General features: G+C 44.9%; 1 protein-coding gene across 45 annotated transcripts in view; it reads left to right on the top strand.

Moving 5' to 3' along the window:
* FGFR2 (fibroblast growth factor receptor 2) overlaps positions 1-21396 on the top strand; it is a 117877-nt gene that overhangs the window by 44823 nt on the left and 51658 nt on the right. For all 45 annotated transcript variants that reach the window (XM_035269299.3, XM_078346658.1, XM_054243393.2 and 42 more), the window contains 2 exons: positions 72-241; positions 12481-12604. In XM_035269299.3, the coding sequence (XP_035125190.1) occupies positions 72-241; positions 12481-12604 (294 nt within the window). The remainder of the gene's footprint in view (positions 1-71; positions 242-12480; positions 12605-21396) is intronic.

Below are 21396 nucleotides of genomic sequence, written 5' to 3'. Positions count from 1 at the left end.
CCTGTTTGGAGTGTACTCACAGAGGGGAAGCTATCCTTCGGTATACATTCTAATACTGTTTTCCAAAACAGGGGCACCATACTGGACCAACACAGAAAAGATGGAAAAGCGGCTCCATGCTGTGCCTGCAGCCAACACTGTCAAGTTTCGCTGCCCAGCGGGGGGGAGTCCAACCCCGACCATGCGGTGGCTGAAGAACGGAAAGGAGTTTAAGCAGGAGCATCGCATTGGAGGCTACAAGGTAGAGTTAAACTTCAGAAACATTCTATTTCTTACATTTTTGTTTGTTTATTATTATTATTATTATTGTTTTTGAGACGGAGTCTCGCTCTGTCGCCCAGGCTGGAGTGCAGTGGCACTCTCTCGGCTCACTGCAAACTCCGCCTCCTGGGCTCAAGCGATTCTCCTGCCTCAGCCTCCCGAGTAACTGGGACTATGGGCGCGTGCCAACACGCCCGGCTAACTTTTTGTATTTTTAGTAGAGAGGGGGTTTCACCGTGTTAGCCCAGGATGGTCTTGACCTCCTGATCTTGTGATCCACCCTCGTTGGGCTCCCAAAGTGCTGGAATTACAGACATGAACCATCGTGCCCAGCCCTTTGTTTTTGTTTTTTAAAATGCTCAAAAGTTAGTAGGAATTAGAAGGAATACTTTAACAAGGACCAATAATTGTCATAATTGCCCATGTCAGGGTTTGATATTAAAAAAAATATTATTCTGGACTTGCATGTAATTTTAAAGTACAGTCCCCATTTATGTTGTTCTTCATATGAGGAGAGTTTAATAACAGAAGGGCCGAAAGTTGAGAGTCTGTTTTCTATATGCTTTATAGTGTGTAAAACCAAAATGGGTGTGGAATTTGAGAAGCATCAGTATAGTTGCCCTGTCAGAGCCGGATTGCATGAAGAGTGAGGGGACTTGGATTAGAGACTGGAGTATGAAATATGATGCCTTAAGAGAGAGTGCGTGGAGATGACAGAGGTAATCTGCTGTCCTCCTTGAAGGATTCTGAAGAGCCCCTCACACAACACCATGAAATTCAGTCTCATCACTCCCTAGAGAGTTTGACGTTGACAGCTGTCTCCCTGCAGATGCCTGTGCATGCTCCTTCTAGCCTTTGTTCATCCATTTAGTAGACAGTGATTGAGCCGCCTGTGTGCCAGGCACCCTCCTAGGCTTTGGGGACATGAGAGGGTAAGACGTGGCCCCAACTTTGAGGGGCTCCTAGTTCAGTCCAACTGGGGAGGCAGATGAGAACTGTGGCAACAGGAGGGGACACAGGTTTGGTTGAAGTCGCAGGAGCTTGCTGTACCCCATGGATATGCATGGAAAGGTGACATTGGCTGTTTGGAAGAATAAGGAGAGAGATCAGAAAGGATTCAGGTCTGAGTTGGAGGGAAAATTGTCTCAGAAGGAGAGAGATGGAATTTCCAAATTATTTAATATGGAAGGGGAGAATTAATAGTTGAGCATATGAAGAGACTGAAGGAAACCTTATGATGAAATTCTCTGATGCATTTGGAACATAAGCGGACATATTAGTTACCTGCTGCTGCATAATAAATTGCCCCAAGGTGTGGTAGCTTTCAGCAACATTGATTACCCCACTGTTTCCTGGATCAGGAATGAAGGTGTGGCTTAGCTGGGTCTTCTGTCTCTAGCTGTCTCACAGGACAGGGTTAAGGCTGAGATCTCATCAGAAGACTTAATTGGGGAAGGAACTGCTATATGGTTGCTGTCAGGATTTACTTCCTTGCAGAGGGCCTCAGTTCCTCACTGGCTGTTGGCTGGGGGCATCCCGTCTGTTCCATGCCACATGGGCCTCTTCATAGGGCAGCTACTGTCATCAGGTTGAGCAAACGAGGAGAGAGAGAGAGAGAGAGAGAGAGAGAGAGAGAGAGGGAGAGAGAGAGGGAGAGAGAGAGGGAGGGAGGGAGAGGGGTGGGGTGGGGTGGAGGGTGCAGGATCACTGAAGTCTCGCAGCCTTTTGTAACCTAGTGTTAAAGTGTCAGCCACCCTTTTCGTTTTTTTTCATTATTAAGCAAGTCACTAGGGAGGAGGTTGCCTAAGGACATGAATGCCAGGAGACATGGGGATCGCTGGAACCCACCTGGGAAAACTGCAGTGTGGGAGGAATAGAGACACACTTTAGCTCAGACCTCAGGCCCTCTAGAGCCCAGTGGGAAGGATTTCTCAGTAGCAGCAGTGGGATGTCCAGGACTGTGTCACGTGTGTTTAACACACCAGCATCGGTTTACCTCCATCATTGCTGTGGGTAAATGAACCTCCTTTCCTCCTAAAAACGCCCCGAGCCCTTTTCTGAAATCCCATAGTTATTCATCTTTAAAGGATTATCTGCTTCTGCAAAAGTTTTTGCCTTTTTGTTTTAACGCTTAGAAATTAACATCTAGAGGCCAAAATTTAGAGGAAAATGGGGACAGCCTACGAGTAAGTTCCTAAGACGGCATGGTGGGCAGTTAACATGCGAAACAGTTACAAGGCAGAGCTGCTAGCAGGTGGGTCCTGTTGAATCTTGGAAGTAGAAATACTTCAGTTGTTTTGCACAACTCCCACTTGTTGGTAGAGGCAGGAGGCAGGGGGTAATTTGTCCTTCTGTTAGTTCTGTCCTTAGACCAGATACGATGAGATTGAAAGGTTGGCTCCTTTAAAAGAAATCTCTTTGAAAAAAAAGTAGTTACAGATTTCATGAGGGGATGCTGGTTAGAAGAGTTAAACCACTAAAATCATGGCCCCTGGGATTATTTTAACCACCAAATGCTTTCTGAAACTCACATAATTGATGCAGTTCCAATGATTTATTTAAATACAATCTGAGTGTGAGACTGGTGGTCAAAATCTTGGTGGTTAACTAATTTCATCAATTAAGACAGCCTTGTAAATAAGTACAAAGAGGAATTGGTGAGCCTCCAGAGACCCCTGGGCTCAGAACAAATGGAACTGACATCATTATTATGGGGAAGGAGCTTTTTGCAAATCTGAATTAGTGATTACCAATATGCTGAGAGACTAAGAGGGCCTAATGAGAAATTGCTGCTTGATTTTTAGCAGGTGCAGTTCAGTGTTAATTATTGATGCCAACATTCTGCTAGACGAAGAGCACCTATGTTCTAAAAGCAAAATGAGGACTCTCAGCAGAATGCCTTTAGCCTGCACCTGTGGAGTGTAGATGACCAAAGTGATTTTGTTGTGTCACACTGAGCCATTTCTGGAGGGAAAAGGAAATGGAAGTTCAGTGTGCGGGACAAAAAACCTCATATATATTTTGCTTTACACCCCCCTTTCCCCCCCACCAAAGAAAAGGCAGACAGGGGAAGAGGACCACACCTTTGGATATAGCATGCTGGCGTGGCCCTCTCCCTTCCTGTTCTCTTGTGGAGAAAGAGGCTGTGGCTGTGGGGTGGGGTGGCCTGGGAGGTGGGCCCACTAGTTGCAGAGGTGGTCAGCCTGGATGGATCAAGGGCTTTTCACGACAGCAGTAGAATGGAATATTCATTTTGGAGATGCCAGAAACTCTTAGAAATTTCATTGAGTCCCAGGGGCTTCTGGGGCTTGAAAACATAGATCTCTCATCTCCTGGGAAGGAAGGTTCCTTTAGTTCTCTAAGCATCATCTTTGCTAATGATGTGTTAAGCCAGCCCCTGGTCCTGTCCCATCCTGGGGTCATTGGAGCTCAAAGAGGCTCATTCCCACCTGGAGGCCTCCTCCCTGGGGAGCTCCTGGCTGGCTGTGGCCCGCTCTTGCCCCAGAGAGTCCTTGTAGGGACCTGATCAGGGCAGACTTTGGGGAGCATGGTCCTGGTGTTGGGTTTTCCCTCTGATATTTTCTTTATTATCTACATAAACTTAAAGAAGTGTGCCTCTGGGTTGGGCAGAGTGACACTGTAATCCCAGTGCTTTGGGAGGCTGAGGCAGGAGGATCATTTGAGGCCAGGAGCATAAGACCAGCTTAGGCAACATAGTGAGATCCCCATTTCTACAAAAAATTAACAATTAGCTGGGAGTGGTAGTGCTCACCTGTAGTCCCAGCTACTCAAGAAGCTGGGTGGGAGGATCACTTGAGCCCAGGAGTTTGGGGCTGCAGTGAGCTGCTGTTGTGCCTGTGCAGTCTAGTCTGGAGGATAGAGCAAGACTGTTGGAAAAAAAAAAAAAGGTACCTTTGGACATTTTACTTGAGGGAACTAGGCTGTCATTTTTATTCCTCAGCACTTCCCCAAAAGGAAAGAGACCTAATTGAAACTCGGAGGGCCTGACATCTGACTGATACATTACTCACTCCTGTCCATTTGCCACTTTATTTTATTTTTACTTTTTGAGATTGGAGTTTTGTTCTTGCTGCCCAGGCTGGAGTGCAACGGCACAATCTTGGCTCTCTGCAACCTCCGCCTCTCGGGTTCAAGTGATTCTCCTGCCTTAGCCTCCCAAATAGCTGGGATTCCAGGCATGTGCCACCATGCCCAGCTAATTTTGTATTTTCAGTAGAGATGGGGTTTCACCATGTTGGTCATGCTGGTCTTGAACTCCTGACCTCAAGTGATCCACCTACCTTGGCCTCCCAGAGTGTTGGGATTACAGGCTTGAGCCACCCCACCTGGCCCATTTGCCACTTTATTTAATGAAGAAGCAAAATGTCAAGTTTTCCAAGATACGTTTTTCCAGAAGGCAAGGACCTGAAAAGCTTCTTCAAACAAATGTTTTTGTTATTTCCACAATTTTTTTTCCTTTATAAATCTCCTCATTCCATAAACTGTGATTGCACTTTGGTGGCCTATCCCTCTCATTCTTTCTACCTGTTTATGGATCAGGCACCTTGGCCCCCATCCCCTGCTTGTTTAGAAATGGCATGCAAGTGTGGCCAATAGACGGAGGACGGAAGACAAAAAAAGCAAAACAAAGTCAAAGACAATTATGAAATGGGACAGAAAGCTCATTTTCACTGAAATGACCAACAGAACTATTTGGTATTCTGCAGTTCAGTCTTGTTCATCAAAGCACCGTTGCTGAGCCATCCTCAGGTGATTAAGAGTCAGCTTACTGTTTTTAAAGTATGTGAGCAAGCTTTGCTGGCTGTTTTTCATACGTGATTAATATAATAGCAAAGCTGGACTCGCATCACGACTCTGTCTCCTAGTCATACTTATTCCTGGGCTTTTCCACCAGTCTTGAGCATGGGCAAGTGTTTTCAGCTCTCCGTGCCTCAGATCCCTGCCGTAAAATGAGAAGATTGGGTAGATCATCCTGATCCTGTGACTTAATAACATAACCGTCATGTAGCATCAGCCAGATGCTTGAACAACAGCACAGATTTTTTTTTTTTTTTTTTAATAAAAAGGTTACTTTTATGGCTAGATATTTCACAGGGCTCGAGACAGTTATTGCAATTGAATGCAGAAAAGCGAGAAGCTGGCTGAGATAATTAATAGACCACCTCAATTCTTACCTCCTTCTCAGGTAATGATTTAGGCATAGGGGACTCTTCAAAACCAGCTTTTATGCCACTTCGAAGTGCCTAAGAACATAGACCAAGACAGACCTAACCAGGACAGCAGGCTCACTCAACGTGACTGTAAATTGGCACGGAAGCCCCCAGCACTGGGTATTATAGGGATTCAAATTCCCCTGGAGCCCCTCAGCAGAGAGCAAAGCATTATTAAGTGTGAAGCAAGCATATTTCAGATTTAAGAAAAGATGATTTTAAAACTTTTGTTGTAATTACTACTAAACTGTTTGTTTTGAAGCATAGGTTAATTAGATTTACATTTTTTCGGTTAGTTACTCAGATGTCATTTTAAAGACTTTTTAATGCAAATATTGTATGTTTGTTTAGGGGAGAAGTCATGACTAATGTACTTATCAGCATGCTTATTCTTTACTGAGATTTTTTTCAGCCAAGACATTTCGGCTTTAATCCCAGACGAGGGCAGTCTTTGAAGACACGGGCCTGTGTTTCTATCAGCCAGCATTTATGAACCGCTCCACTGCATTGCAACTTTCCAGGTGCCTCCCAGGGAACAAGCTGCTCAGTCCTTCCACAGCCCAAAGAGGCAGACACTGTTATTTTGCCCTTTTACATTTGAGGGCTGGCCCTATATCTACCTCATAGGTGGCACAACGGCCATTTGGACCCAGGTAGTTTTGCACCAAAATTTATGCACGTGCTAAACTGCTTTCTTCAAATGTGGTTTCACGTTTTATAAAAACACTGTCGCCGTTGAATGTGAAATATAGTGAAAGTAATGGCTCCCCCAAAGCATACAAAGATCTAGCCCAAGGTAGACTGTTGAGAGTGAAGTTGGGAATATGATACTGTTCTTCCAACTTCCCAGACCTCTGTGGGTTATGAAGTTTATTCTATCTATCTGTTTTTGAGACAGTGTCCCTGTATATTGCCCAGGCTGGAGTGCCGTGGTATGAACATGGCTCAGTGCAGTCTTGACCTCCTGGGCTCAAGCAATCCTCTTGCCTCAGCCTCCTGTGTAGCTAGGACCACAGGTGCCTGCCACCACATTTGGCTAATTTTTAAATTTTTTTGCAGAGACGGGGTCTCACTTTGTTGCCCAGGCTGGTCTTGAACTCCTAGGCTCAAGTGATCCTCCCACCTCAACCTCCCAAAGTGTTGGGATTTCAGGCTTGAGACACTGTGCCCAGCTGGTTATGAGGTTTTTAAATTTATTGTGGTAATATGTACACAACATAAAATCTATCATTTAAATCTTTATCAAGTTTAGTGGGCATCAGTGACATTCACAGTGTTGGGTAGCCATCACCACTATTTTCAAAACTTTCATCTCTCCAGACAGAAACTTTGTACTCACAAAGCAGTTAAGGCCTCAAATTTCCCCTCCTGCACTGCACGTGGTAACCTCTAACCTTCTTTTTGTCTTTATAAATTTGCCTATTCTGTGTACCTCTTATAAATGAAATCAGGATATTTTCCCTTTTGAGTCTGGCTTATTTCACTCAACAATGGTCCATCCATATTGTAGCATACATCAAAACCTCATTCCTTTTTATGGCTGAATTGTATTCCATCATATGGATATACCACATTTTGTTTATCCATTCACCTGCTGTTGATCACTTGGGTTGCTTCTGTCTTCGGCTGTTGTGAATAATGTAGCAACTGGTGTACAAGTATCTGTTCCAGTCCTTACTGCAAATTTCTCTGGCTATATGCCTAAGAGTGGAATTTCAGGATCATATGGCATTTGTCTGTTTTGCTTTTCGGGGACGATCATGCCATTTTTAAAGAGCTAAGTTCAACAGGCATTGAATGTCCTGCTGCAGCCACCTTTGTGAGCACCTACAAGCAATGGGGACTAAGAAAACAGCCTGGCATGTTGTGATTCACTTCGACCTCCTCTGGAGAGATCCAGTGGTTGTTTATTGAGCAGAGGGAAGAGTTTCTGCCACTGGTCCTGAGGATCAGATCACCCGGCCCTGTTCTCTGGACACATTCTGAAAAGCAAACTTCTTATATCGGTGTTGGAGTTGCAGCATTAACAGGTGTTTGGCTCCACATCTGCATGGTGGTGAGCAACAGCGAGTACCTCTGTCCTTGACATGCAAGCTTAGTCGGTGCAAATGCATTCAGAAGGGATAGTTGCAAGTCCTCCAGGAGCCTGCTGAAAGTGGGGGCGCTGGGATGGGAGAGTATGATTTTATGCTTTTTTTGGTTGTTGTTGACCAGGGTGGAGTGCAGTGGCACTATCTCAGCTATCTGCAGCCTCCGTCTCCTGGGTTAAGGCGATTCTCTTGCCTTAGCCTCCTGAGTAGCTGGGACTACAGGCACCTGCTACCATGCCTGACTAATTTTTATATTTTTAGTAGAGACGGGGTTTCGCCATGTTGGTCAGGCTAGTCTCAAACTCCTGGCCTCAAGTGATCCGGCCGCCTCAGCTTCCCAAAGTGCTGGGTGGGATTGCAGGCATGAGCCACTGTGCCTAGCAAATTGTATGCATTTTAATGGCACCTCATCTGTTGAATGAATTGATCTGTTCATCGGGTGGGTGCCTGCGTGAAGGCCAGGATTACTAGGGATTGCTGTCTTCCAGGGTAAGTGGGGTGCTGATACTGGCAGGAGAAAGGCTTGGGAATATCTGTCTGATATAACATGGACACAGCGTTCTACCTGGCACAGAAGAAAACTTCCTGTCATCTTCTGGATTTTATTCTGCTTGTTATTGAGCACCTGGGTATTTGGAAATGTCTGGATTTTTTTTGCAATGTGGAAGGTAAATATCCAGGTGACAGCCTGGGTCTTTCACCTTTCACCCTTCACCTTTCACTTTGGTGTTTTGGTGTCAACAGACTAAATCTGCATTCTTAGTTGTCACCTGAAGGTAGCCTGGGATTTAATAGGTATTTTACGGGATGAAGGTAGCAGAAGAATTCTGGGAAAAAAAAGGCTGTCCTGGCCACCTTGTATCTTTATGTGAATAGGGTGTGGAATGTTCGTGGAATCAGTTTTCTTTTTCATTACACTTGGGAGATTAGGCCATTTCACTTCAATCTGCTTTGTTTCAATATTGAAATATTATTTAAAAAAAATCTTCAGTGAACAAAGTTTTGAAGCCCATGCTCTCCTATTATTCTGTTACTTGGCAGATGAAAATAATGATGAATTCCTCGAAGATTTGGCCATGAGCAGGAAGGAAAATAAAGAGTCGTGCTTGTGTTGGTCGGTGCAGGATTTCTTTTCTCTCTGACTTTTGTGGTTTGTTTTGCCAGATGCATTGGTTCTGCAGGGGGCAGCTGCTATGGAATGATTAGCTAAGGAGCTGTTACACTTTTTTGTTGTGTGTGTTGAGATTTCTCTTTGTTTGAAAAGTAGAAATGAGAAAAAAGGAAACAATACCCATAATCCCGATGCATAATTGTGTAAAGTACATTGCTAACAATTTGATACATTTTTTTAGCTATGTTTATAGTCAGGCTTATACCTTCTGTCCCATATGTATCTTTAGGGTGGTACACGTGTCTGCTTTTTCTTTTTTCCTTTTTTAATAAATTGGAATCATGAATGAACTGTTTTTCATTTTTCAATAACGGTTTAAGGATACCTTAACAGGTCTGAACATCATACACCATTCTTTTTGTGACTATGTACTACGGTGTTTTAATGAACCATCCGTTAGTTCATGTAGGATGAACCAGACGTTCTTAATGTCTCTCTCCTTGATGGATTTCAGTTTTTTGCTCTTACAAGCAGTGCTTGAAGCTGCAGTTTTGTTCATGTGCCTTGAAGTAATTGTGCTATTTTCTGTGGGCTAGATTTCTAGAAGTAGAATTAACTGGGCCAGAAAAATATGTGCTGCTAATTTTAATAGGTACCAGCAAGTTATTTTACACAAAGGTTTTTCTCAATTTATGTTCCCATTCTCAATTGGAATCTTTTCTTGCCCTACACATTCACCAAGTACTGAATAACATTGATCCTTCTAATTTTTGTTAATCAGCTGGTGAATAACAGTGTCTCATTATTGTTTTAATTTGCATTTCCCTGATCGTTAATGAGGTTAAGTATCTTTTCATATGTTTATTGGGTATTTACATTCCCGTTCCCTCTTCTCTGGAAGCGAAGATGGTGTATGTGCATTTGGCCTAACTGGCAGAAGAATTGTAGCACTCAAAATCTGAGGAATTTAGAAACACGCGTTGTATATTTTATGTTGGAAGAGTCGTTTCTTTAGGTTTATGCTGAGACTCTGTATGGAAACAGAGTAATGAAAAAAACCCCCAACTTTGTGCTTTTGTTTGCCCTCTTTATAAAGTTACCATTGTAGTTTCTTAGCTTGCTATTAAGAAACCACTGATCAATGCTAGGATATCCCCTACAAAAGTGTCCAGCAGTTCCATTGTTGGCGGCTTCCAAGGGGATCCATTTGGAAAATGCTGTAGCTCATAAATTCGGGATTGGTGATAGGTCAAGAAATGAAACACTGGAGCAATGGTGTAAGAAAATAAATATTAACAGCACTACATGGGGCAATATTGATCTAATACCAAGATTTCTGGAAGGACAGAAACACCCTGTTTGGTAACTGTGCATATCATTGTAAAAGCATTTTATAAACGTTAACTTATTAATATTTGTAGTGCATCTCCAGGAAGTCAATATTCAGGGAACACGTGCTCTTGAAGAGAGATCTTGTATGGAATGCCCTGGTCCCAGTGAGAGACTCGAGCTGACCCTATCCCCTGGGGTTAAAAAAAAAGGGAGCAGCGAGCCAAGCTACATATGCCAAGATTTAATGTCTCAGCCCAGTCAGTCCATGACCCCTCCCCGTGCAGTTCAGGTTCAGCTCTGTTTGGAAAACTCTGTGTGCCAAATCTGGATCCAGGCACAAGAAAGACATTGACAGTTTGAATGGGGTCCAGAGACAGGCACTAGCCATGATTAAGGGCTTATGGGCATGACATTTGAGCAGGAGCTCAAAGAACTGAATATTTACAGCAGGGATAAATGCTGGATTACGTGGTTTGGTAACATGGGGACCCATGGCTACATCCGTAAGTTACCTGCCACATGACTAGTTCCCCATGGGCAAAGAGCAAATCATTTCTGTGACCCCTGAGAGCTTGAGGTAAAGGGAAGGTCTTCCTTTGGGCCTGTGGGCCTTAAGTAGAATCAAGGAGCTTATACCTACGTGTCCCATGTTCTTAGTATAACGACGCCATTGTAGCACCCGGGAATCCAGGATTTAGGTAGGGAATTCTCATTGTGCTGGAAGATTTAGCATCCATATCTCCTCCTCCTTCAGAAGAGACACATTCTGCATGGAAGGTGGTTCTTTCTTCTAAGGGGAGACGTGCTAGCATCTTGTCTGGGTTCCGTCACAAGTCTATGGCTCAGCCAAGAGCAGAAAGTGAATCTTTGATGTAGAATACAGACCCTCCACTGTTGATCAGGTGCCCTCAGATTCATTTTACTGCCAGACATTTTACCTGCGACAGTGAGGCTGCTAGACCTCAGAAACAACCTTCCTACCTAGTTGTCGGGGACTGCAGCAGCCGAGCAAAGTGACTGCCCCGAACTGTCTTAACTCACTGCTTGTACTCTGTTAAGAAGGAGAGAGGCCAGCCTTCACCCCATTGAGCCTTCCTAAGACTGTCAGTGACGAGCAGCGACCTGGCTTTAGAACTCAGCAGCGGTAGCTCCGCTCTGCAGTCATGGCTTGCGTGAAACTAACTGAATGGCTGACGTGAAAATCGTGGCGCTCCAGTATACGCTCCTCGCATCTCTTGGCTCCGTTGGCAGGCTAATCACTGGCGCTGCTTTGCAAAGCGAACAGCTGCTCTGCCCTCCTGTTTTGATAATGGAGTGGTTACGAGATGATTTTCTTTATTCTCTGCTTTCTTGAATCACTCGTGTGCTTGCAAATGCTTGGCCTGTATTTGTTTCGTTTTGTGATTATCCCGAAAACACTTGCAATGCCCAGGGCAGCTCAGAAGTTCAGTTGAAATTCCTGAAATGATAGTGAAGGTTAGTAGGCCTTGACTGTTTATTTTTTCATTTCATTTCAATGGAGTGCCTTGTTCAAAATACCTAGAGAGAATGACTTGGATTCGGATCAAAGTATTAAAGCCTTGAACCCTGAAGATACTAGATGTTGCATTTTGTGGTAAGGAAAACTCATGCATGTTTGAAAATTTGAACCTATGGAAATATCTGAAAAGCAGTGGGAGAACATTAGAATGGTGTCTATTTGTGTATTGACAGAACCTTAGGTAGGAGTCACAACAGCTGATTTTCACATGTGCTACTTATCTTTGAAAAGTCTCAAGAAGTTTGTGAACGGACTGATACACAGCTGGAGTTGTGTAAGGATTCATTGTTCCCATATTTGGAATTCTCGGTATTTCTCTCAGGAACATGTCTATTCAGCCACAACGAGAGATGGGAAGGGCAGACTTGTTTCCGGCTGAAACTTCTTGAGACATCCAGACAACCTTTGAGAACTATGAGCTCCTTAGGAGAAATGAATTAGCTAAGGCAGCACAGAGGGCTTGGAGCAGTGCCTGGCATACAGTCAAGTGCTCACTAGTGTTAGTTCTAGATGGTTCTGTGATGCCCTAGACACTGAGCGTTTCCAGTGGATGGGCAAACTGGTAGCTCGCCTGCCCATAGCCATTGTGTCCCATGGCTGGTGTTCAGACTCCCTGGCCACTTGGCCTCTCCTGGAGGAACCCTCAAGTCCACGATGGTAACAGACCCATGCTGTACACTGCTGAATACTCCTGCGGATCTGAATGTGTCAATATCGGCTTCACAGGTGTTCACTAGGATGATGATGATGGTTTTCATCTGTCACGATTCTTAGTGACAGTTATCAGTCTAGATTTTACGTGATTCTTCTATACCTTCCTTGCCTCCTTCGGCTTCTTTTTAAATTGAGAAAGCACAGTACTTGCTGTTCTGTGCTAGGGCTCTTAAATAACCACCTTTGCTTTGATCTTTTCAGGTACGCAACCAGCACTGGAGCCTCATTATGGAAAGCGTGGTCCCGTCTGACAAGGGAAATTATACCTGCGTGGTGGAGAATGAGTACGGGTCCATCAATCACACGTACCACCTGGATGTTGTGGGTGAGTGTGCCTCTCCTCGCGTGGCTGCTGCACACCAGCCTGTTCTCTCTTGACTTGTTTGAAAGTGTGAACGTTAAGTCTTGTTTCTCCCAAAAGTTTCAGAAGAATCGGTTCATTCTTATTCTTTCTACTATCATTTTAGAAGGCTTCTTCTGCCATCAGACAACATTCTGTTTTCCAGGGAGCCAGGGTTTATGGACTTCGCATGGGCCTCATGCTTTCCAAGTGTCATCTGTGTAAAGTGGATGTGGTCTGACATTTTGGAAGCTGAGATTGCTCTGAAAATATAAACTGCGCAGGTGAAAAGGGTACAGATGTGCTGTAGGAGACCTTTGGTTTTAAAAGAGAAGCATCCACAGGGCAACTATAGAAGGCCAGCTGAAGAGTAAAGGAAAAGGTCTGAGGACTGACCCTATAGCTGGCTGGAAAAACATGAATGTTGAGGGCCCTTTATTTCCATCACAAGAAAGTCATTAGACGGTACCAGTTCAGTGTCTGATCCTGGCAGCCATTTCCTCTGTGCAAAGGGAACCATGTATATGGGCTTATAAATACATTTTTGTCCAGTGCGCAGATAAGTAGGCCATTTTAATCAAACATTGAAGACCACCTACCCTGTTGCCTTGGAAACTCAAATTTCTTACCAAGTTTTACCTGTGATGATGGGGCTTTGTTGTAACTAACTTTGCTTGGAGGATTGCTGCTATATGGAGCTATACCCAAGGCATGTTTCATTGTTGCGGGATCGCAGGGTAAGATTCCTTACCTGTAGGGGCCGTCTCTGTCCTGACATGTGCCATGACTTTGACCCTGCCACCTTGAGCCCTTTCTTTAAGGTTTGCCCTCCCCTAAATACAGGTCGCTGACTTCTGCTACAGACCCAGCTCAGTGCACACTCACGCTTTGCCGTAATGTGACTGTGGTAATTCTGCGAACCCACACCACCCACTGTGCCTATGTAAACAAAGTGTCTCCTACATCATTGCCGGTGTGTGTGTCCCTAGTGTCATCTCACATGTGGGTCTCCTTCCATAAAATATCTTTGAAGAGGGAGACCCCATAGATATTGGAATTGCCCAAGAAGCCACTAAAAAGTAATCCAAAAACTTGATTAACCAAATTGCAAAGATTTGGTTAATTAAAACTGTAGATTAACTGAAAAGTAAAATTATTTTGATTTTTTTGTCAAGTTAAGTGGAATTAGATCTATAAGACACTCTGCCTTAGAAAGCATGGTGTCGTCCTTACTTCCATTTGCATATAAGCAATTCAGGGAAAAAAGTGTTTATTTGAAGATTTGATTTCTGTTCTTCAGAAGCCTTTATGCGAAATTTGATAGGTCCTTGAAGAATGTTGATCCTATAGATATTCATAAAAGAGTGAGTTTTAGAGTTCTCTTTCCCCATAGAGATATTTGTGGCATGCTTCTTAGTGAGAATTACTATGTTCAGATATTTCACAAAGCGAACAAAAAGAGAAGTGACATTCAACTATGAGAAGAAAATGGTTAACATTTATTTGGCATTGATATAAATCCATCAATCAAAGAGCAAATGACTTGGCATTTACCTGAGTCCTTGTGTATACTGAATGTGATATAAAACTATTTCTATTTAGGGAAAGAGAGTTAGATTTTGGGCTAAAACTTCTAAAAACCTAATTTTGAAATTAAGTAATTTATTGTGGGAAACATAATTGAGCTATAGCAGTCTTTTGGGATCATAGCTTTGCATAGGTCTAGAAATCATTCATTTAGCTGGGCTGGGGCCATTCCAGGCATCTTGGAGTCAGATCGCGGCCACTCTGGTCTGGGCTCTTGCTTACAGCGAGTTTTAGGTTGAGTTGTTATGTAAAACATTGAAAAGCCCCTCACCCCACCTCCCCTTTGAGCTTTCTGGCAGCTCATCCCTGTGAAGCCCTGAAATCTCTCTTAGAGTTTAGGGTTGGGATTTGAATTGGGCTGCTGAATAATGGAATTGTGCTGTCTAATGTTAATCCCCTGGCAATCAGTCTTGTTGAAAAGAGCATATGATTCAGTGGTGTAATGCAGAGGGAGCGTGGAGTGTATGGAGTAATGCAGAGAGAAGCCTGATTATGTCACAAATTTGGGAGATCGCCCAGCTAAACACGGGCCAATAATGACACAATGCTGGTTGGGAATATCCATTAAAGCTCAACTCCAATAATTTTCCAAGCCTTGAACCTTCTTTATAAATAGAAGCCAAAAGTCAGTGGAGTATAAGACATTTTCAGTAAAGATGGAAGTGTGAAATACTCTCATCTCTGCTCAAAACCCTAGTAATTGCTTTGCGAAGCACTAATAAAATGAGAATTGAGTCAGCTAAAGAGGCGCATGTGGACGTACAGGGTTGGCAGTCGTTCTGAACATCTCAGCAAGTAGAAACGCAAAGGATTCAGGCTTAAGCAATGAATTTCTGGTAGCCCACAGGCCCAAATGTGATCCATTGCTGTGTGATAGCAGCTTTATAGCCACCTCTCTGTTTCACAGAAAATCAGAAACCCTTTCCCAGTGAAAGCGAAGTCCTGTTCTTGCCCACATTCTTTGGGGTTTTATTTTTGTTGCTATGCTACATAGATTGTGGTTCAGATATTATGAAGCATCAAGATGGGTGAGATCTTTTTATTGAAATTCTTCCTTGGAAAGGCATTCCCATAAGCACTTTAATGTAAAAGCCGTGTAATTTAAGTGACATTCTTGTGTTCTGGAATTAAACAGCAAGCCATTGTTGTGCGTAAGGGAAACGCTTTCATTTATGGGGGCGCTTTTAGGAGCCTGGCTTGATCCTCATTAAAATTGACACCATTACTTTTCAACTATTTACTGCAAGGGAAAATTAGTGTGACACTCCACATTTCGGTAATTGTGGCAATAACAAAATGGGCTCCCCTAAGATAACTGGCTCCAGGAGGTGGCGGGTTGTCACTGTCGTTCGTTGTTGAGTGGTACCGGAGCCCCGCATTCTGACTGGGGACCTGCCACCGTGAAGCTATGATGATGTTGCGATGACTCATTTCATTTCCTTGTGTCTGGAAGTGAAGGCGCTGGCACTCATGAATGTTAGAGTACAAATGCTTGTGCCATGGAACAAATAGCAGGTTTGTCAGTGGCCACACCTGGGGCCCCTAGTGAATGGGGACCAATTATTTAGCTTTTTTAAGGTCCTGTTTTATCATCAGTAAAATCGAAATGACGATACTTACCTCATTCCTTTGATGGTTGTATTAGGTTTTCTAGGGTGGTCTTAACAAATTACAGTAAACTAGTTGGCTTAAAACCAAATAAATCTATTCTCTTACAGTTCTGGAGCCCAAAAATCCAAAATTAAGGTGTTGGCAGGTTCCATGCCCGTCCCCCGGCTTCTGGTAGCTGTCCTCGGCTTGTAGATGCACCAGTCCAATCTCTGTCTCCATTTTTACACAGTCATTTTCTCTTTGTGTATCTCAAAGTCTGACACCTGTTACTGGATTTAGGGCCCATCCTAAATCCAAGATGAGCTAACCTTGATATTTTTGACTTACTGACATTTGCAAAGAACTTTTTCTTCAAATAAGGCACATTTATAGTTTCCAGGGCTTAGGACATGGACTTACCTTCTTGAAGGTCACCCTTCAACTGACTACATTGGTTGTGGGGCATCAGTTGGATTAGCAGATGAAAACATCAAATTGGCATATAGGTGGCTAGCAACAAATGCTGGTTTCCTCCCTCCCAAACCAGGATTCTTTTGAGGGTTAGAAGGGATCTTTAATAGCTTTTATTAGTCTCAATCAGAAGTCTTTTTTTTTTTTTGAGACAGTTTCACTCTTGTTACCCAGGCTGGAGTGCAATGGCGCGATCTCGGCTCACTGCAACCTCCGCCTCCTGGGTTCAGGCAATTCTCCTGCCTCAGCCTCCTGAGTAGCTGGGATTACAGGCTCGCGCCACCATGCCCAGATAATTTTTTGTATTTTTAGTAGAGACGGGGTTTCACCATGTTGACCGGGATGGTCAGAGTCTTATTAAACAAACAGAATGCCATTTTGAGGCCGGGTGTGGTGGCTCATGCCTGTAACCCAGCACTTTGGGAGGCCAAGGCAGGCAGATCACCTGAGGTCAGGAGTTAGAGACCAGCCTGGACAACATGGTGAAACCTTGTTTCTACTAAAAATACAAAAATTAGCCAGACATGGTGGTAGGTACCTGTAATCCCAGCTACTCTGGAGGCTAAGGCAGGAGAATCACTTGAATCCGGGAGTTGAAGGTTGCAGTGAGCTGAGATCATGCCACTGTACTCTAGCCTGGGCAGCCATCTTAACACACACACACCAAAAAAAAAAAAAAAAAAAAAAAAAAAAAAAGAGAGGAAAAAGAAAAGAAAGAAAGAAGGAATAAAGCTACTTTGGGACTGAGAGAAGTGGCCAGAGGCTGACATTGACATTTCCTGCTGAGGTTTCCATCTTTGATTAATGGTGTCATCAAGGCCATCCTGAGACTGATTTGGCTGTTGGAATTGTAGGAGAGGGTTGTGGAGTTTAAGGACTTGAAGTTCATGGAGTTGGTCTCTTTCCATCCCCCTTACCCCCCACTTTACAGTAGAGGAAGTTCAGGTTCAGCTGGAATAAGGGATTTGCTAAGTAAGAGCTTGGAGCAGGCATTCTGGAGCTGGGGCCTCCATCCAGGTGTCTTCCACTCCTACCTGTGTGAATGCTCTTTGCTCTCCAGGCTGACTTCTTCATTTGACGTTCACCGTGGCGTGTTTCAGTAGTGACTACCGCAGCCCAGCTCTAAGAAGGTGCTGCTGTCACCCCACCCTGCTTTCGTCTCATTGCTGCAGAAGATGGAATGTGCAGGAGAAACGTGGGAGTCCTTAAAAGACTGGATTCTCTTCCTCACTCATGTAAACGATTTGGCTTTGAATGACGAACTCTTGCTTCTTCTGAGCATTCCAGTTCTGCATTTCCAGAAACCTTCAGGTCCATCAAGCTTTTTGCCTGGAATTTGATATTTTGGGGGACAAAGTACAGTGGAGGGGGAAATGGTGTCTCTGGTTTTGCCAAGGCCAGATGTGTCTTCTCTCTCCCCCTCACCTTTTTTTTGAGACAGAGTCTTGCTCTGTTGCCCAGGCTGGAGTGCAGTGGCATGATCTTAGCTCATTGAAACCTCCACTTCCCGGGTTCAAGTAATTCTCCTGCCTCAGCTTCCCGAGCCACTGGGATTACAGGTATGCACCACTATGCCCAGCTAATTTTGTGTTTTTAGTAGAGATGGGGTTTCTCCATGTTGGTCGGGTTGGTCTCGAACTCCCGACCTCAGGTGATCTGCCCGCCTTGGCCTCCCAAAGTGCTGGGATTACAAGCATAAGCCACTGTGCCCGGCCTAATTTTTGTAGTTTTTAGTAGAGATGTGGGTTTACTATGTTAGCCATGCTGGTCTCGAATTCCTGGCCTGAAGCGATCTTCCTGCTTCAGCCTCCCAAAGTGCTGAGATTACGGGCATGAGCCACCACGCCCGGCCATTATCAGTTTAACTTTCCAGAAATTTGTTCCCTCTGCCTGTCCCCATCCCCTTAAATGAAAGCTGTAAGCAGCAGGCAGGATCTCAGAGGATGGTTGGGGGCATGTCAATTCTAGATGGGTCACGCATCACTACCAGCCCTGACTTGCTGGCAGCAGATCAGGATGGCACTGTCAACTAGCCCTTGACATAAATCTGTTGTAACTCAGCCCCAGACATGATGGGACACAGCCCGAAAGCATGAAGGAATCTGCACCAGAGCGAAGTCCCCCCAGGTGTGTGTTCAAGTATGAAGCGTCTTTTATTCCAAGCACTGACTGATAAGCTCGAATGTGGAGTTGACACCTGGAATGGAGCTTTTGGGAGCTTTTGGCAGCCTGTTCCCAACGGGAGAAGGAGGAATGGCTTAAACTGTGGACTGCTCGGGGCAGCCTCTGTCCCAGGAAGACAAAGGCTCCAGTGTGATAGCTGAGCCAGGGCCAGGGGACGGAGGCATGGTGGAGTCCCTCAGACCACAGCTGGAGTGTGAAGTTTGGACTCTCTCCTGGGTTTGGAACAAAGTAGTGGCTAAGTAAATGAAGAAGCGGTGGCCTAGTTAATTAATTAACCAGTTAATTCATTACTGAAGCTGCCAGGATTCGATCATTCCTGCTCGCCTGCTCCTGATGGAAGGCTGCATCTCAGTCCTGGTTTCCATCACACTGTGGCTTCTGGATGGAGCTTTTGTTTCTGTGTGTGATGAGGAGTGGCTGTGGTGGCCACTTAAACGATGGGATTCTGCATGTGCAGAGACATTGGTGCACTGAAAGCCTGACCATTGCTTTTTAGGTTGTCACGCTTGTACCTGTTCCCGGCACAAGGTCTTAGCTCCCTAGACCCCTGTGGGGTTCTGAACTTGAAGCCTCTTGACTGAGAGGCTTCCTGGACAGGCCTCATTTGATTTTTCATACTCATAATTTTGCTGCCAACGAATTCTTTTCCATGTCTTGCTCTGAGTGTAAAACTTGGTGTCCTACCCTGACGGGCTCTGCATGCCAGCTCTAGGGTTGCAAAATCTCACCAGAGGGAGGCAGAAAGCCCCTCTATTGAGAAGGGATTGGGGTGGCATGCCAGGTCATGGATCATAGCGACTGCCTTTCTAAGTGGGCTTGTTTAGTTGACGGGGGGGGGAGGGGGGGCACGGGTCACAGAACTGGAGTGGGGTTGAGGAGGAGGCACCTTCCCTTTTGCTGCTTTCACGTCCCCAGCAGCCATCTCGTCGTTTTCTTATAAACCATTGCCGTCACAGACAACCCCTAAGGGTCTCCACTGTGTGCCAGATGCCCTCTCTGGAGGTTCAGCTGGGAATTACATGGAGAGGGGTGTCAAGTTCTGTTTCCATCCTTGCTAACTCTATGGCCATGGAAAAGGCACAGAACCTCTGAGCCTCAGTTTCCTTGCCTGCAAAATGGGGGTGATGACCCACTTTTTCCTTCTAGCATTATGGAGAGGAGGAGGTGGTAGGAGAGGCGGCACTTTTAGATAATAGTACCATGCGGCTGGTAGTTGCTGTTATTCGGTGGTCTCATACTTCCTCTTGCATCTCCAGACACAGCCGCACACCCTGAGCCCATCCTGATGAAAGGAGTGGTCAGTCCTGTCCTTTCCTCCAGGATAGAGATTTCAAAACTTCCTTTGGTAGCTACTGTTTAATGAGCTTTCAATTGCTACAAAGCAGCTTTTCATTCCTGTTTCACAACATGGATTCCGGGGGGCAAAGGCTGGTTAGTGGCAGCTAGATCACTCCTAATGTACAAATACAGACTTTCCCGCAGAACTGACTCCAGCAGGAAGCCTTTGGGAGCAGGTGGTATTCTGTGGGCGCCAGCTCCCTGGGGTGGGAGCAGGCACACGCCAGCATGAATGGGGCATGGTAGAACTCTGTGGTGTTAGCTTTTTTGTCGCATTCTCTGCAAGCTACCCATTGTCCTGTGCTCCACCATTGAGGAAGGAAGTCTTATTGATTGTTTTCGATTCTTGCAGGGGGCCTGGGTGAGGTGGCTGAAGAGAGGGCTAATATTTGGTCTGGTGTTTAATCTTGGCATTGCTTTTATGGTGTGGGCACAGAGGATGTAGAAGTATTATGATCAAGTTAATACTTTACAGTTTTATGTAAGAAGAGGTTACCTGGAGATTCAGGTGAGGATGGGGCAGAGAGAAAGCTGCTTTTGTCAGAGCTTGGGAAGTACACTTGCCATGAAATGTCAATTTATTGATGACAGTAAGAGTGTGCAGTAGTGTGCCAGAACTTAGCGAGGTTTCTAGCAGCCTGTGCTGAATTGAAATAATCAAAATGTTTAATGAGTTACTTATATTTGGAGTTTTGAGGTTCTTAACATTTCAAATTCCAAAGCAAGAAATCAGAGTTTCTCTCTAAACTAACTTACTCATACGGCTTTATCAACAGCTGCCATTATAAACCAAAAGACTTCAGTTGGGAAGTTTTATGAGACAGAGTCTCACTCTGTTGCCCATGCTGGAGGGCAGTAGTGCGATCTTGGCTCACTGCAACCTCCGCCTCCTGGGTTCAAGTGATTCTCCTGCCCCAGCCTCCTGAGTAGCTGGGATTGCCGGTGCACATTACCAGGCCCAGCTAATTTTTGTACTTTAGTAGGGACAGGGTTTCACCATGTTTCCCAGGCTGGTCTCGAACTCCCGACCTCGGGTGATCTGCCCACCTAGGCCTCCCAAAGTGCTGGGATTACAGGAATGAGCCACTGGGCCTGGCCTGCCAACTCTTGTTAAGATGTGAGCATGGAGTGCTGTGCGTTCTTCCCCTTTTAAAAGATGTGTCTGTTTGCTTTTGTGGATTCCCTCTCCCTAAGGAGACCCTGCTGTTGTATTCATGGTCTTCGTGGTTGATTTGCTTTCACAGTCAAGGAGAAGGTAGGATGCTGTAGGGTTGTACCTGCAGGTAGGATGTGCTCCTTACTTGGAGAGCAGGTTTGATTTGGAAGGGTGGCTTCAGAGGGCTACTGTGCATCTTTCAGGATAGTCGGTCAAATGTGGGTGCCTCTGGGGAAGAGATGGCTGAGGGTGTCGGTGTTACTGTGTGGGGGTTGTTCCGTTTCCTCTTCTGAGAAGAGACAGATGAGGCAATGGGAACCCCATTGCTTTGGCTTGGAGGGAGAAAATAGAGCAGAGCACTCTCGCTGGGAGTTTCTGTATTTGCTGATTTGCAGTGGTTAATTCTCTACCTGTGAGGCATGTGGTATGCCCATGCAGCCTGCACGTGGCT

This window comes from Callithrix jacchus, chromosome 12, assembly GCF_049354715.1.
Source record: "Callithrix jacchus isolate 240 chromosome 12, calJac240_pri, whole genome shotgun sequence".
Taxonomy (NCBI): domain Eukaryota; kingdom Metazoa; phylum Chordata; class Mammalia; order Primates; family Cebidae; genus Callithrix; species Callithrix jacchus.
The sequence above is the reverse complement of the archived record's forward strand: the minus strand, read 5'-3'. Positions and strand labels throughout refer to the sequence as shown.